Source organism: Dipteris shenzhenensis, chromosome 7 (genome assembly GCF_047967505.1).
Source record: "Dipteris shenzhenensis isolate YYH24624 ecotype China chromosome 7, Dip_SZ_1.0, whole genome shotgun sequence".
In the NCBI taxonomy this organism is placed as follows: domain Eukaryota; kingdom Viridiplantae; phylum Streptophyta; class Polypodiopsida; order Gleicheniales; family Dipteridaceae; genus Dipteris; species Dipteris shenzhenensis.
Window position 1 is genome coordinate 16490406 of NC_141602.1, and position 16612 is coordinate 16507017.

General features: G+C 42.8%; 1 protein-coding gene across 3 annotated transcripts in view; it reads right to left on the reverse strand.

Moving 5' to 3' along the window:
• The window catches only part of LOC147900007 (3'-5' exonuclease domain-containing protein / K homology domain-containing protein / KH domain-containing protein), a 133327-nt gene that overhangs the window by 61892 nt on the left and 54823 nt on the right, over positions 1-16612 (reverse strand). For all 3 annotated transcript variants that reach the window (XR_015541333.1, XM_087377338.1, XM_087377337.1), the window contains exon 5: positions 12838-12934. Coding sequence is in view for 2 of the 3 variants with exons in the window: in XM_087377338.1 (XP_087233464.1) it covers positions 12838-12934 (97 nt within the window). In the remaining variant the exon portion in view is untranslated. The remainder of the gene's footprint in view (positions 1-12837; positions 12935-16612) is intronic.

A 16612-nucleotide genomic window follows, 5' to 3' on the forward strand; every position in this document is an offset into this window, starting at 1 on the left:
CCAGCTTCAAGAGCACTCTTCGGAGGATTCCCCCTTCCTCTCGTGAAGAGTTCAATAGGCAACCGGTCATGTGGAATGACAGTATTTTGGATGATCTTGACAGACCGCTTGGTACTTCACACTACATGCAGTGGTCCAGATAGGAGAGGGGACCTGCCTCATCTCTGGGGTCATGGAAAGCTTTCCGGAGGCTTTCAGAGGAGACCGAATCTCAATTGACAAGACATCTCAAAGGGAGTGCAGGGAGGATCTTGCAGATTGAGGCAGCCCTTCCAGTGGATTGGGTAGACACAGATGATATGCCTCTCACTTGCTCCACTTGAGCAGGTGCTTTTACAAGAGGGGTATCCCATTCAGGTTGTGGCCTTTCAAGATGCACATGGAGATGCCTTGGTTTTTTATGTGCATGATGGTGGCAGATTGTTCAGGTCCACAGAGGACATCTTGCTTGAGTCTGCCTTTCAGCCTATTAGGGTTGTAGGCCTTTTGGAGCAATGATCAGATTCATAGTGGTTCCTTGACCCGGATCCCCGGCTTCTCTTCACAGGATCTTGGAGGCTTTGGCTCTACGGGGGAGTTCCCATTAGGTATTTGCAGTGGGATCCTGGAGAGTGGGAGTGGATTGATGCAGGGCATCGAGAGAAGAGCATCCCTTCTTTCGCTACACGGTCAGTAATGCCAAGAGATTCCAGCTCAGTAGTAGAGGTTGGAGACATTCCAGAGTTTCTCATTGGGAGGCATTTGATATCACTGCAGATTTGCAGAGGTGCTTTTGGAGGAGACTCTGGAAATCCCACAGGAATAGAAAGATCACTCTTTTCTTTTGGCTTTCTATCCATGGTGGGATTACAGTGAACCTTTGGAGATCCAGATTCAGAGCCGACCCTACTTGCCATCGTTGCCTCTCTGCTTTGGAGACGATTCAGCATTGCTTATGGGATTGCAGACAAGCGAGGATGATTTGGATAGGGATTTTCAATCACTTTGTGCTACTCCCCATTCTTTATGACATGGGGCTCAGTGGCTTGGCTCTCTCTTACTGGGCCTTAGGTCTTTTATGAGAGACATGACTCTTCTCGGGCCATTTCAATTCGACGTCATCAGGTTGAGTCTTGTTCTTTGGATGTGGTACCACACCTTCCTTTTGCAGCAGTACATGCCTCTGTGGATACCTCTTAGGAGATACTGGCGAGCATAGCAACCTGGCATATCTGGAGAGCCAAATGCACAGAGGCATTGGAGGGAACTCACGTTCATCCCTTGCACACATTGGCTAGTATCTGGACAGACACCATACATACTTTGATGGTCATATGGACAAGCATGCAGGGAGACTCCCGCCGTGCAGCCTCAACTAGGAGGGCTTCTTTCTTCAAGGAATGGAAGGATTCTCCTTTCTTCTCTAAGACTCTTACAGGGTTGAGGTGGCACTTTCAGCCTCAGCCTTGGTTGTTTTCCACCTCATTTTGAGGGGGTTTATTTATCCTCATGGTTACATGATGTATTCCGCTTTGAGCTTGCTCTCGCGGGTTTTTTCTCTTAATTAATAGAAGTCTCTTTCTTGAAAAAAAAAAGGAAAAATCCAATCACTTTCAGTGCTTCAAGCAGTTTGTGGCTATGGCTTAGAATGAGTTCGGATGCGAAGTGCAGACTTTGAGAACAAACAAAGGGGGGGAATATATATCAAATGCCTTCAAAGAATACTTTTAAGAAAAGAGGGACTGTGCATCAATGTACAGCCTCATATATGCCTCAATAAAAGGGTGTTGCTAAGAGTAAGAAGAGGCCCTTGATGGAGATGGCCAAATGCATGATCAAAGGAACGAGGTTGCCACATAAATTTTGTATGGAGGCAATAATGTGTGCAGCACAAATTTTGAACAAATGCCCCAACAACGCCTTGAAAAGGGTGGCTCTTTTCGAGGCTTGGTATAACAGAAAATCCAAGGTGACTACCTCAGGGTGTTTGGTTGTGAACCCTATACACATATGACTAGTCAATTATCAAACTGGATGACAAGGAAAATTAAATGCATAAGCAGTGAGAGCAAGGCTTACCTTCTCTACAATCCTCAGACAAAGACTTATGTCTGTAGAGACCGGATTTATGCAGAAAACTCGAATTCATGTCTGAGTTTGATAGAAAGTTGCATGCAAGCACTCAAGATGTGTTTGAAGGCTGCTGCCACTGGCAATTGAAGGCAATTCAGAGCAGCCAGTAGATCAGAATATTCAGCCTGCGCATCTGATGCACAGCAGCCGTTGGATGCCCCAGATCAGGTCCAAGATCAGCCTCACACACATAAGAATGTGCAGGAGGTTGTCATAGAGGAGAGGGTCGGACAGCAGGCTTTTAGCCCCTCACAGTAGGACAAGCTCAAGAGGGGCAAGTGGAGCAAACTTTGTTGATTCAGCTTGGGTAAGTTCACTATATGATACAGATGAACCAAGCACTTTGAAGGATGCTCAAGACAAAGAGCATTGGATGAGGGCCGTGCAGTTAAAACTAGATTCTACCATAAAGAACAATACATGGGAACTCGTGGATTTGTCCATAGGGAAGAAAGCTATTGGGACAAAGTAGGTATACAAAGTCTGATGGTACCACTGACTTTTACAAAGCAAGGTTGGTTGCCGAGGGCTATTCTCAACAAAAGGGGATAGGCTGAGAAGAAACATTTGCCCCCACTTCCAGGATGACCACCATCAAATGTGTTGTTCATTGGCTTTCTGAGTTTGGTTAGGAAGAACATCAGTTGGACATAGAAACAGCTTTTCTCAAAGGGGACTTGCAGGAAGAAGTGTATGTAAATCAACCTATTGGTTTTCAGATGCCTGGTCAGACTCCGTAAGACACTTTATGGGCTGAAACAAGCCCCACAAGCTTGGTATGAGAAAATCCATAGTTTTTTTACCAATTCGGGTCTACAAAATAGTCTAACTCGATACCAAATGTACAAGAAGGATTTGTTGATTGGCATCCTGTACGTGGATGATATGCTGTTCTCACAGGCACAAATCAAGAGGAAATTACAGATTCAAGAATGATCTTGAGGCTTCATGCGAGATATCTGTTCTACACTATTATTTGGGCATTCAATTTATGCAAACAGATGACGGCATTGTGCTCAAACAGTCAAAATACATTCAGGGATTAATCCAAAGGTTCAAATTTCAAGACTGGAAACCTATTTTAACTCCCATGGAGCCAAGGTTGAGGTTGTCCATGCATAATACAGGTGAACCTATTGATGTTGTTGTATACAGTCATGCCGTTGACGGTTGGATGCCTTTTTTGTCTTTGCAATACCCATCCAGATATTTAGTTCAATGTATTGTATCCCAGTTCAGCACGTATATACACAGCCCAAAGACACAGCATTGGTGTATTGTAAAGCGTGTTTTCAGATATTTGCAGGTTTTGGATCTCTTGGTCTGTTCTATGCCGGGGGGTGAGACTTGCATGCTTCAGTGCTTCAGATTGGGCTGGGGATTATTCCACCAGTGCAAATTGTTTCTTTCTTGGCATTCATGCATTTCTTGGTTGAGCAAGAAACAATCCATCAGCTTGTGAAGCTGAGTATAGGGCAGCCTCCAGCTGAATGTATATGGCTCAAGAGATTGAAGGCAAATCTTCCTGGTGGTTTGCAGCCATCTACTCCCATACTCATTGACAGTTAGAATGCTATTGCAGTGGCACAGAATCCTTTGTTTCATGCACGCATGAGACACATTGAGATCCATTATCACTCCGTCAAAGAGAGAGATGCAAGAGAGATCAATTTGATCTACTATCCTACGCATCAAAACACTACAGATCTTTTCACCAAGGCCTATCCAGAGAAAAGTTCGGAGCTTTCTACAAAGCTTTGGGCTTGCTTCCATATGGTGACTGAGATCATTTCTTGTACTCCACGGACCAAATTGCGGGGGGGGGGGGGGGGGGGGGGGTGTGAAAATTTTGTAATATTTAAGGCCATGGCCAAATGTATTAAGTAGCTATGAGGGTTAGGGGTACTTTTTCCTTCTAAGGTTTTTCCCCTAACCACAGTTAGTGGTTAAGTGAGTTTAAACTCACCTGACGTTTACCTAGGGTTTTAAGATTTTGTCATGTTCAGAGCCCTAGGGTTTTAAGGTTTTATCTCACCCTAGGGTTTACCTAGGGTTTTAAGGTTTAAGGATTTTGTCTCACCCTAGGGTTTATGTCACCACAATGTAAATATCCTAAGTCAAAGTACAGTTGACCATTTATTTGATCTTAATTAAAGAATGTTATATGTGTTAATTACGGTCGAAGAGTCATTTTAATGGTCAAAGGATTGACTACGGTCAAAGATACTTGACTCCAGTCAAGTAAACCTGACTACGGTCAGAGAATGTTGACTTCGGTCAACAAGACTTGGCCTGCGCCAAGAGGGTTAACCCCGGTTAACCAAGATGTGCCAACTCCGGTTGGAGAGACTTGGCTATAATTAATGCGCCTTGACCTTTGGTCGAAGCTCTTTAATTATAATCAAGAGTGTTGACCTCGGTCAACCAGAGAAAATATATATATATATATTTATTTATATATATATATATTTGTTTAGATGTGCACATGTGTTCAGTGGGGACGCCCACCGTGACTAGGATTAGTCCACAGTGTGTTATTTGCATGCAAAGCGTTAACAATTAATGGGTACCATGGTGGTGCGCTTTTATTAATTGTTGCAGGTACTAGGAAGGATTATTTTTCCTAAGCGAAATGGGAGCCTGACAAGCACCTAGGAAGCGGTTCGTGTGACCGAGAGCCTGGAAGACTCCAGAATGGCCCTAAGTGGCTTGTAATAAGAGTTAGTCTAGATTGTAGACAAGTGGCATGTTGCCAATTTGAATGGGGTTTGAAGCCCTTGTAAAGAAGGATTTCTTTTCACGTATGAAGAGGAGAGACTTACGAGACAGCTTCCTGCTGAACTTTTGTAACAGTTTTTCTGAAAGTAATAAAGACCTTCGGGGGGGTCCAGCCCGACAGTTTGTCCTGGGCCCTAGTGTTTGTCCAGAGAGAGAGAGAGAGAGAGAGAGAAGGGAGAGCTGTGGACAGTTTTAATTCAGTCGATGACGTGAATCCATAGCTGTTTATTTCCCACGATCAGTTCCGGTTGTATTGGTATCAGAGCAATGGAATTCACCATCTTTTCAGGTGGTGACGATCCAAGAAAGGCTGAAGGGTGTTTGGTTGGGTAATCAGAAGATTATCGGACCTTTAAATGTTCTATTTTGCCTGTTGCAAAATTCCGTCCAAACAGTGGACAACGAGATTCTGGCTCTCAAGTTTTAGTTTACAAATGATTGCTGACCACCTACCCTTGGATGCACCGACGAAGGCTATACGCAGGACGGTGACCAGGCAAAATATGAAGGTTCATACGGTCCTTCAGTTGGTAAGCTAAACGAGGAGTCGGGGGCGTGGACTTCAGTCATTCCTTGGAGAGATATTTTATCCAAACAATTGCGTGACGCCTCGGGTGGGACAGCGATACCTTCACGCATCGGTTAGCTGGTTCGCCCGCTGACGGACGATCAACGCCTCTCCAGAGACACAAAAAAACGCGACGCCCGACGATGATCAGCCCACGACCAAGGTTGGGCAGGCGCTGACGTGGCGCTGACGTGGCGCGGGACACGTGGCGCAGCACACGTGGCAGAGGTCTAGCAAGGTGCTGATGTGGCACGTGTGTAATCTGACACGTGGCAGGTGACGTGGCAGACGTATGCATTTCTGACGTGGCGCAGCACAGGTGGCAGACAGCTCAGATGCTGACATGGCACTGACACGTGGCAGCCAGCCTGGCAGACCAGTGGTTAAGTTAATCCTGGTACAGTTAAACCCTGGTTGGTTGACCTGTGGTTAGTGAAACCCTGGTTAAGTCAACTGCAGTCAGTTAACTCTGGTTAGTTGAACCAGTATCCAGTTAGTTCAACTTTGGTTCAGTTAAGCTGGCCTAACCAGACCAGTTTGGTTGGTGTAACCAGTCCAGTTAGTCTAGTTGCAGACTAACCAGACCAGAACCAGACAGTCGGTTAGAGTAACCAGTAGTTACTCATCTGGTTACTGTTTTCAAAAAAAAAAAAAAAAAAAGAGACAGTTGCAGAGACAGTTTTGGCTATCAATTTTCTCTTGCCTGTCAGGCTTTTACTGTCAGAAAAGTAGCAGAAAACCAGGGAAAAGCAGAGAAAACAGAGATTTGCAGAAAAAGGAGAATGCATGCCTTTGAGCAGTAAAAAAGAGGGAAAAACAGATGCCTTTTGAAGCCATCTGCAGCAGCCAGAACAGGGCAACATAGTTGATGATGCTTTGGCAACTGTGTGGGTACATGCCTTGAACTGACAGCCAGTACTGGCATAGATTGTGAATGCAAAACACCTCTTGTTGAGGTACCTTTTCTGTTGGAAAAGCAAAGGTAGTGTGCATTAATTACTTGCACAGTGTGAGAAAATCTGCAGATCTCAGAATATGGATCAATCACCTATCCAGTGGGATTCTCAAGATAGGGATGTGCATCCAAGACAGAGGAATGTGCCACAAACTCAACAAGAATTTGAACAAATGGTACGCACTCGTATACAAGAGCTGGAAAATCTTAAAAGGGATCCCAGGGCTCAGCATTTGTTTCCAGCACAGGCTATGCCTGATCCAGTATATGACGTGCCAATGCCAGAGGCACACTCCCGTGTACAGTCTGAGAGAGAGAGATCTCATAGATCTCATAGGAGACGGTCCCATAGTAGAAAGAGATCGAGGCATCATCACCGATCTCCTAGTCCATCACCGTCTACCTCGAGTTCGACTTCTGTGTCTTCTTCTTCCTTATCAGATAAACCATCCAGGAAAAGAAGGAAACACGAGAAGTCTGGGAAGAGAAAGTCTTCCAAAGCGACCAGGGAATTTAAAGAGGGAGGAAAATCTGTCAAGTTTATGACCTACAATGGACAGTATGGTCATACAGACAAAGCATTGCAGTTTATCAGACAGTTTGATGCTGCATTTGGTACAGAGAAATTTTCAGAATCCTCCAAATTAAGAATGGTCAGCTTACACTTAACAGCAACGGCTAGTGCATGGTGGAGTGCACTGACTACAGATGGGTCAGCCCCAAGAAAGTGGAAGGGCTTCAAGAAAGCCTTCTACCAGCAGTTCATGCCTAAACAGTTCAGAGACCATGTTCTTCAAGACTGGGACAGCTTGCACATGGATGCAGGAGATACAGTGGATGGGTACAACCAAAAGTTCTGGGATGCTTATTTGCAGGTTGCACCGTTCAAAAAGATCTCCAAAGGTACCCAGATGAGGAAGTACAGAGCAGGTCTCACTCCAAGAATTCAGGCAGTAGTGAATGCTTTGGGGGCAAAGAATATTCAAGATCTTATGCATTCAGCCTCAGTAGCGAGTCTTGTACCGCTACAAGATCCATCTACAGTGCCATCCTTGCATGCAGGACGTGCTGATAAAAAGAAATCTGATTTTATAAAATCAGAAAAGAAAGAGTCCCCTAAGGCTGAAAAGAAAGGGTTTCAGCCTCAGAAGCCGAGGGGTACTCAGTTCTCAAAGACCTATAAGGGCAAATCTATATTTACCCCTGAACAGATAGCGGAGTTCCGTAGAGATGGGAAATGCTTCAGGTGCGGTAAAGAGGGGCATGTGGCTGCCCAGTGCCCAGAAAAGCCTTCATCATCGAAGGGAAAAGAGGCAGAGAAGCCACGAGGACCGCAAAAGCCAATGGCGGGGGGTATTCCTGATATACTGGGTCATGCTTTGAACCCAGAAGAACGAGAATTGCTGCTATCATGGGGCAAAGTGAGAGACCAGCAAGCGCTAATTTTATTTGATCCAGGGGCTACTGATAATTTCATATCAGAGGATCTAGCCCTGAGGCTGGGAATAAAGACGGAAGAGTTAGGCAGGGCTTTGGATGCCGATCAAATGTTTTGTGGGAACCCTGTGCCAGTTACTCCCTTGATAGGGAAGCTCCGTCTTCATATTCAGAGTTATGTGGATCAGGAAGACTTCTTCATTTCTCCACTGAAACATTATGATGTAGTTTTGGGGATGCCTTGGTTTCATCGCAAGGCAGTGAAGTTGACTCTTCCTGAAAGAGTGCTGGAATTTGTACATAGGGGGAAAAATCAGCGTGTAATTGCCAGGAATAAAGGGGACACTATCCCCATTGTATCTGATGTTTCATGCGGTAAAGCAATAAAGTCTGCAATTTCTGCGTATATGGTTTTTGTAAAAGAAAAAGAGACTGATATGCATGCTGAAATGAATGATGCAGACAAAGATAAGTTTCAGTTTTTGGTAAACTTTAAAGATTGCTTTTCTGATGTTTTGCCAGGGGAGTTACCCCCAGAGAGACCAGAAGATCATCAGATAGAGTTAATGCCTGGTAGTGAGCCACCAAACAGACCCCCTTATAGAGTCAGTGCGACTCAGAGAGAGGAGATTATGGCTCAAGTACAGGACTTGCTGTCCAAAGGCTTGATTCAGCCCAGCTCGTCTCCTTTTTGTTCCCCTGTACTGTTAGTACAGAAGAAAGATGGTTCATTCCGTATGTGTGTTGATTATCGCGCACTGAACAAAATGACCATCAAGAATAGATTCCCTATTCCGCGTATTGATGATGTCTTGGATCAGTTAAATGGAGCTTCAGTTTTCAGCAGGATAGACTTGAAGAGTGGCTACCACCAAGTGAGGATACAGCCTCAGGATGTGCATAAGACAGCATTCCGCACAACATTTGGGTTGTATGAATACTTAGTGATGCCTTTTGGGTTGACAAATGCTCCAGCCACATTCAATAGAATGATGGATCGCATTTTCCGGAAGTACAGGCATTTTACGGGTACTTTCTTTGACGATATCTTAGTTTTTTCTAAGACAGAGGAAGACCACAGAGAACATCTTGCTATAGTGTTTCAAGAGCTGAGAAATCATCAGCTCTATGCAAACAGCAAGAAAAGTGAATTCTTCCTGGAAGAAATCCACTATCTGGGGCATATAATATCCAAGAACGGGATACAAATGGATCCAGCGAAGATCCGTGCCATTCAGGAATGGCCAGAGCTGAAAACTGTGCATGAAGTTCGAAGCTTTTTAGGCTTGTGTTCTTACTACAGAAGGTTTATCAGGCATTTTGCTGATATCGCAGCTCCATTACATGACCTTACTAAGAAAAATGCAGCCTTCACATGGGGATTATCACAGAAGAAAGCATTCAATACACTCAAGGAAAAGTTGACTACAGAGCCTATTCTGGTAGTTCCGGATCTGTATCAGTCTTTTGATGTGGATTGTGATGCTTGTGGAGAATGTGTTGGGGCTGCATTGCATCAGAATGGTCATGTAGTAGCCTATGAAAGCAGACGACTTCGGGATGCGGAAAGATATTTAGGAATCTATGAGAAAGAGTTATTGGCTGTAATTCATGCTATCCATACATGGAAACACTATCTTTTGGGTGCAGATTTTACTGTCAAAACAGATCACCAAAGTCTGAAATACTTTTTAACTCAGACCAAGCTTTCAGAGAAGCATATGAAATGGGCAAACATGCTGTCAATGTATCATTTTCAGATTGTCCATACTCCAGGAATTCGGAACAGAGTGGCAGATGCCTTGTCCCGAAGACCCCAGGTCAATAATGTAACTATTGCTTATCATCAGGACCTGGAAAGCATGAGGGAACAATATGCTCATGATTCTGATTTTGGTGAAATTTTACAGCAGATGCAAGAAGGACAATCTACCAATCACTATTCCCTGAAAGATGGGTATTTAATGAAAGATGATTGCCTATGCATCACCCAGGAGATGAGGAAAAAGATTTTGGGGGAATGTCATGCACCTCCCTATGCTGGACACAGAGGAATTACAGCAACAACTCTAGCACTAGAGAGGTATTTCTTTTGGCCAGGAATGCGGAAAGATATACATCAGTTTGTTACTGAATGCCTTACGTGTCAGAAAATGAAGTATGATAGACAGAAGGCACCTGGCCTACTTATGCCTCTTCCCGTGCCTCAGGCACCATGGGAAAATATTACAATGGACTTTATTTTTGATTTGCCGAGATCAAAGTCAGGGAATGATGGGATTTGGACTATCATAGACAGATTCAGCAAGCAAGCTCATTTCATTCCGGTTCGCAAAACCATAAAGGCAGATCATATGGCTAAGTTGTTTATGGCACAGATCTTTAAACATCATGGTATGCCTAAGTCCATTGTTAGTGATCGAGATCCCAGAATGACCAGTCTATTCTGGAGAGCTTTATTTGATAACATGGGGACGAATCTGAATTTTTCTTCTTCTTTCCATCCCCAGACAGATGGTCAAAGTGAAGTAGCAAATTCTACCATTTTGGATATGCTGAAATGCTACGTGGGTGACCAGAGTTCAGACTGGGAAAAGTACCTACCCTTAGTAGAGTTTGCTTACAATAATACAGTACATAGCTCTACAGGGAAAGCCCCTTTTGAAGTCATATATGGGAAGGTGATTTTGCCACCTATATTAAGGACTAAAGATGAAATATTTGCAGCTGATCAGTTTGTAAGAGACCTCCAGACAGCTTACAGCCAAGTCCGGACAGCAATTGAAAGGTCTCAAGAAAAACATAAAAGGGCTGCAGATAAACATAGGAGACAGTTGGATCTCAAGGAAGGGGACTGGGTACTTTTAAAGTTTGAAAAAGCTAGGCTCCGCAAGTTTAAAGGCAAACAGAAAGTGTATGCAAAGTTATCTCCCAGATACTATGGCCCTTTCAGGGTTACAGAAAGAATAAATGAGGTTGCATACAGATTAGCATTGCCAGAGCATTGGAGGATTCACAATGCATTTCATGTGAGTCTTCTCAAGAAATTTCAAGGACCAGAGCCTACAGAACCAGTATCAGAGGATCCACCAGAAGTGGATGAGCTGGAGGAAGTCCTTCAGCCAGAGCAAATTGTGTACCATACTGTACGTAAAGGCCCTCAGGGTAAGGAATTTTGCAGGTATCTTGTAAAATTCAAGAATTATACGACATTAGATGCCAAGTGGATGGACGACGACATGTTATCCGATCATCCACAGCTTTTGGATGTTTACAAGGAAGCTTTTCAGTTGAGGTCAACTGAATAGAAGCCGAGGGGATGTCACCACAATGTAAATATCCTAAGTCAAAGTACAGTTGACCATTTATTTGATCTTAATTAAAGAATGTTATATGTGTTAATTACGGTCGAAGAGTCATTTTAATGGTCAAAGGATTGACTACGGTCAAAGATACTTGACTCCAGTCAAGTAAACCTGACTACGGTCAGAGAATGTTGACTTCGGTCAACAAGACTTGGCCTGCGCCAAGAGGGTTAACCCCGGTTAACCAAGATGTGCCAACTCCGGTTGGAGAGACTTGGCTATAATTAATGCGCCTTGACCTTTGGTCGAAGCTCTTTAATTATAATCAAGAGTGTTGACCTCGGTCAACCAGAGAAAATATATATATATATATTTATTTATATATATATATATTTGTTTAGATGTGCACATGTGTTCAGTGGGGACGCCCACCGTGACTAGGATTAGTCCACAGTGTGTTATTTGCATGCAAAGCGTTAACAATTAATGGGTACCATGGTGGTGCGCTTTTATTAATTGTTGCAGGTACTAGGAAGGATTATTTTTCCTAAGCGAAATGGGAGCCTGACAAGCACCTAGGAAGCGGTTCGTGTGACCGAGAGCCTGGAAGACTCCAGAATGGCCCTAAGTGGCTTGTAATAAGAGTTAGTCTAGATTGTAGACAAGTGGCATGTTGCCAATTTGAATGGGGTTTGAAGCCCTTGTAAAGAAGGATTTCTTTTCACGTATGAAGAGGAGAGACTTACGAGACAGCTTCCTGCTGAACTTTTGTAACAGTTTTTCTGAAAGTAATAAAGAGAGAGAGAGAGAGAGAGAGAGAGAGAGAGAGAGAAGGGAGAGCTGTGGACAGTTTTAATTCAGTCGATGACGTGAATCCATAGCTGTTTATTTCCCACGATCAGTTCCGGTTGTAGTTTACTTGCTACTTCAATTCAGGATTGCTCCACTTTTTTAATCTCCCTTCCATCCCCACTTCTCACAGCTCTCTCACTCCTCCGTAACTCTCATGTAGGACCTTCTACACCCATCAATGACTAACCTAGCCTCTTTCTTAATGCATGTATTTCACTTAGAGGTAGATCAACTAATGATGATGATTGACATGAGTTGCAAAGAGCAAAACCAAATGGACTTATGTAGCCAATCCATTATTAATATATCCAATAGCTTCATTTCACAAAAATTCCTAGCATTTGGCCTTTATTTATTACCCCTTATATTTCCAAGGGGCATCAAGTATTGAGTGCCTTGTATGGATGAATGTTTTTTGTGTAGATTTTTCAATTTTGTTGCTCCATTATTCAATGACGTAATCGTGCATCGTATTTCACAAAGTTCATTAGTGTTTTCCATGTTTGAATTTACTTCCTCTTATACAAGTTTAAATATACACATCGAAAGTATGGTACCATAAAGTCAAATGAAAAAAAACTATTTTATTCCATCATGATTTCAAGAAAGAGTATGCATCTCTAGTCATTTCTATGGCTCTTTTGTGCATTCTCGTGACTAATAGACAACTGAATAACCATGTCACGTTGTTTAAGGAGTGATGATAGGCATTTAATATTTTTCAATATAAATATAAGAAAAGCTTTTAGAGCCAAAAGAATTTGCTTAAATGGAAAGTTGAATATTGTGACCAAAATGCGTTTGGAGGCCAAATTTTAAAGGAGACTTGCCACAATAGCGTTCATCTGCCAACAGGTCCACAAAAGATATGTAATCATCTGGTATCCACTTCTTCCCTTGTTGCTCCTCAATCAATGAATATGCAATCTACAAATATATCATAAATTGTAGCAATAATTGTCAACAAAGCAACATTGCCCTTGAAAGAGCTAGCACATACAAAAGCTCTACACAATACAAGAAAGAATTGTATATTCCTTTGAGAAATGTCAAAAATTATCGCTGGGACTTTTCTGCTCGTAGGTTTTTGCTCGAAAACTGTGCACATCCTTAATTGCATGTACAAGTCAGATTTCAGCTAGATTGTGCAAACTGTTGCCAAGTATTGGTTGCGTTGGTATAGTTTAATTCACATTTTTCAGAGGTGATATATTAGTGCATTTAATATCTGAGATGACTCAAAATCAAGGTGATATACTCGGAGTCCTCGTTCAAGAGATAAGTTGGATGGAGCTTTATGATTAAGAATCCTTTTCTTTCAAAAGGACTCTGGAATGTCATAAGAGGTGATGAAGCCTGTTTTGGAGATATACCTCCTAGCACTTCTCCGCAACAAGAAACTGGTAAAGGTGCTGGCTGTGGTGGACAACAAGCCCTAATCCATGCACCTACTCAACCAACACCAGATCAAAGAAGATGAGGTGCCTCAGATGCACACACCTTGTCTCTAATTGCACTTTCAACAAAGAGGTTCATTATACCTTATATCAAGTCCTATTGGACTTCTAAAAATGCATAAGACACTTTGGAAGTCATGTATCAAGCCCACAATGAGGCAAGGGTCTGATTTCTAAAAACGGAAACTTGATTCAATAAGGATGCATGAAGGAGACTCAATTGTCATTCACGATCTCAGGGAACAACTCCTGAATATTGATGAAGTTATTGCAAATGCTCAGCTTGTCTCCACTACTTTGAACTCCCTGCCAAAGTCATATTTGTCTTTTCACACATCACTCAATCCCACTTAATATGGAAGGTGGAGATAAGGCTTTTGCTGATAAGTACAAAGGAAGTTGTCAAAGCATCGCAATCAACATCAAAAGGTTGATAAAGATCCGGAACTACAAGAATAGGCTCTGTAGTCAACTTCTCCTTGAGTGTATTGAATGCTTTCTTATGTGATATTCCCCATGTAAAGGCTGCATTTTTCTTAGTAAGGTCATGTAATGGAGCTGCAATATCAGCAAAATGCTTGATGAATCTCCTATAGTGGGAGCAAAGTCTCAAAAAACTACGGACTTCATGCACAGTTTTCAGCTCAGGCCATTCTTGGATGGCTCGGATCTTTGCAGGATCCATCTGTATCCCATTCTTGGATATTATATGCCCCAGATAATGGATCTCTTCCAAAAAGAATTCACTTTTCTTGCTATTGGCAAAAAGCTGATGATTTCAAAGTTCTTGGAATACCAAAGCAAGATGTTCCATGTGCTCTTCTTCTGTCTTTGAAAAGACTAGGATATCATCAAAGAAAGTACCCGTGAAATGCCTGTACTTTCGAAAGATGCGATCTATCATTCTATTGAATGTGGCTGGAGCATTTGTCAACCCAAAAGGCATCACTACGTATTCATCACTACGTATTTATACAACCCGAATGTAGTGCGAAAAGCTGTCTTATGCACATCTTGTGGTTGTATCCTGACTTGATGATAGCCACTCTTCAAGTCTATCCTGCTGAAAACTATTGCCCCTCTGAGCTGGTCAAGCACATCATCTATGCGTGGTATCGGGAATCTATTTTTGATGGTCATCTTATTCAATGCACGATAATCAATGCACATTCGAAAAGAACCATCTTTCTTTTGTACTAGAAGTACTGGTGAGCAAAAAGGAGACGAGCTGGGCTGAATCAACCCTTTGGACAGCAAGTCCTACACCTGAGCCATAATCTCCTCTCTCTGAGTCACACTAACTCTATAAGGTGGTCTATTTGGTGACTCGCTACCAGGCATTAACTCTATTTGATGATCCTCTGGTCTCTCTGGGGGTAACTCCCCTGGCAAAGCATTGGAAAAGCAATCTTTAAAGTTTACAAGAAACTGAAATTTATCTTTGTCTGCATCATTCATTTCAGCATGCATATCATTCTCTTTTTCTTTTACAAAAACCATGTACGCAAAAATTGCAGACTTTATTGCTTTACCACATGTAACATCAGATACAATGGGGATAGTCTCCCCTTTATTCCTGGCAACTAAACGCTGATTTTTCCCCCTATGGATAAAACTCAGCACCCTCTCAAGGTATTCTATTGTTACTTCCTTTCGATGGAACCACGGTGTACCAAGTACAACATCATGCTGCTTGAGAGGAGAGATTAAGAAGTCCTCTTGATCTACATAGCTCTACACATGGACACGAAGCTTTCCAATCAAAGGAGTAACTTGCACTGGATTCCCTTGTAACATTTAATCAGCATCAAGAGCTCTGCCTAGCTCTTCAGTTTTTATCCCTAATCTCAGGGCTAAATCTTCAAATATGAAATTGTCTGTAGAGCCTGGATCAAATAGGATTAATGCTTGCTGATCTCTTATCTTTCCCCATGATAGCAAAAGCTCTTTTTCCTTTGAGTCCGAGGTACTCCCCAAAACATCTGGGACTGCTCCCACCATCGGCCTCGGTGGTACTTGTGGCTTTTTCTGCTCCTTAGAGCCCGAAGGCTTCCCAGGGCACTGGGCAGCCATATGCCCCTCTTTCCCACACTTAAAGCATTTTCCATCTCTGTGAAATTCAGCTATCTGTTCAAGAGTGAATGGGGATTTGCCTTTATATGACTTTGAAAACTGAGTACCCCTCGGCTTCTGAGGCTGAAACCCTTTCTTTTCAACCTTGGGATACTCTTTCTTTTCTTATTTTGAAAAATCAGTTTTCTTTCTTTTAGCATGTCCTGCATGCAAGGATAGTACCGTGGATGGATCTTGTAACGGCACAAGACTAGCTATTGAAGCTGAATGCATAAGGTCTTGAATGTTCTTTGCCCCCAAAGCATTCACTACTGCCTGAATTCTTGGACTGAGACCTGCTCTATACTTTCTCATTTGGGTTCCTTTGGAGATCTTTTTGAAAGGTGCAACCTCCAAATAAGCATCCCAAAACTTTTGGTTGTACACATCCACTGTATCTCCTGCATCCATATGCAAACTGTCCCAATCTTGAAGAACATGATCTCTAAACTGTTTAGGCATAAACTGCTCGTAGAAGGCTTTCTTGAAGTCCTTCCACCTCTTTGGGGCTGACCCGGTCTGTGCACTCCACCATGCACTAGCTGTCGCTGCCAAGTGCAAACTGACCATTCTTAACTTGGAGGATTCTGAAAACTTTTTTGTACTGAATGCAAGCATCAAACTACCTGATGAACTACAATGCTTTGCTGTATGACCATATTGTCCATTATAGGTCATAAACTTGACAGATTTACCTCCCTCTTTGAATTCCTTGGTCTCTCTGGAAGACTTACTCTTCCTAGATTTCTTGTGTTTCCTTCTTTTCCTCACTGGTTTATATGATAAAGAAGAAGATACAGAAGTCGAGCTCGAGATAGATGGTGAAGGACTGGGAGATCGGTGATGATGCCTCGATCTCTTCCTGCTATAAGACCGTCCCCTATGATCTCTCTCTCTCTCTGGCTGTACACGGGAGTGTGCCTCTAGCATTGGCACATCATAAGCTGCATTAGGCATAGTTTCTGCTTGAAACAAATGTTGAGCTCTTGGATCCTTTCAGAGATTTTCCATCTCTTGAATACGAGTGCACCATCTA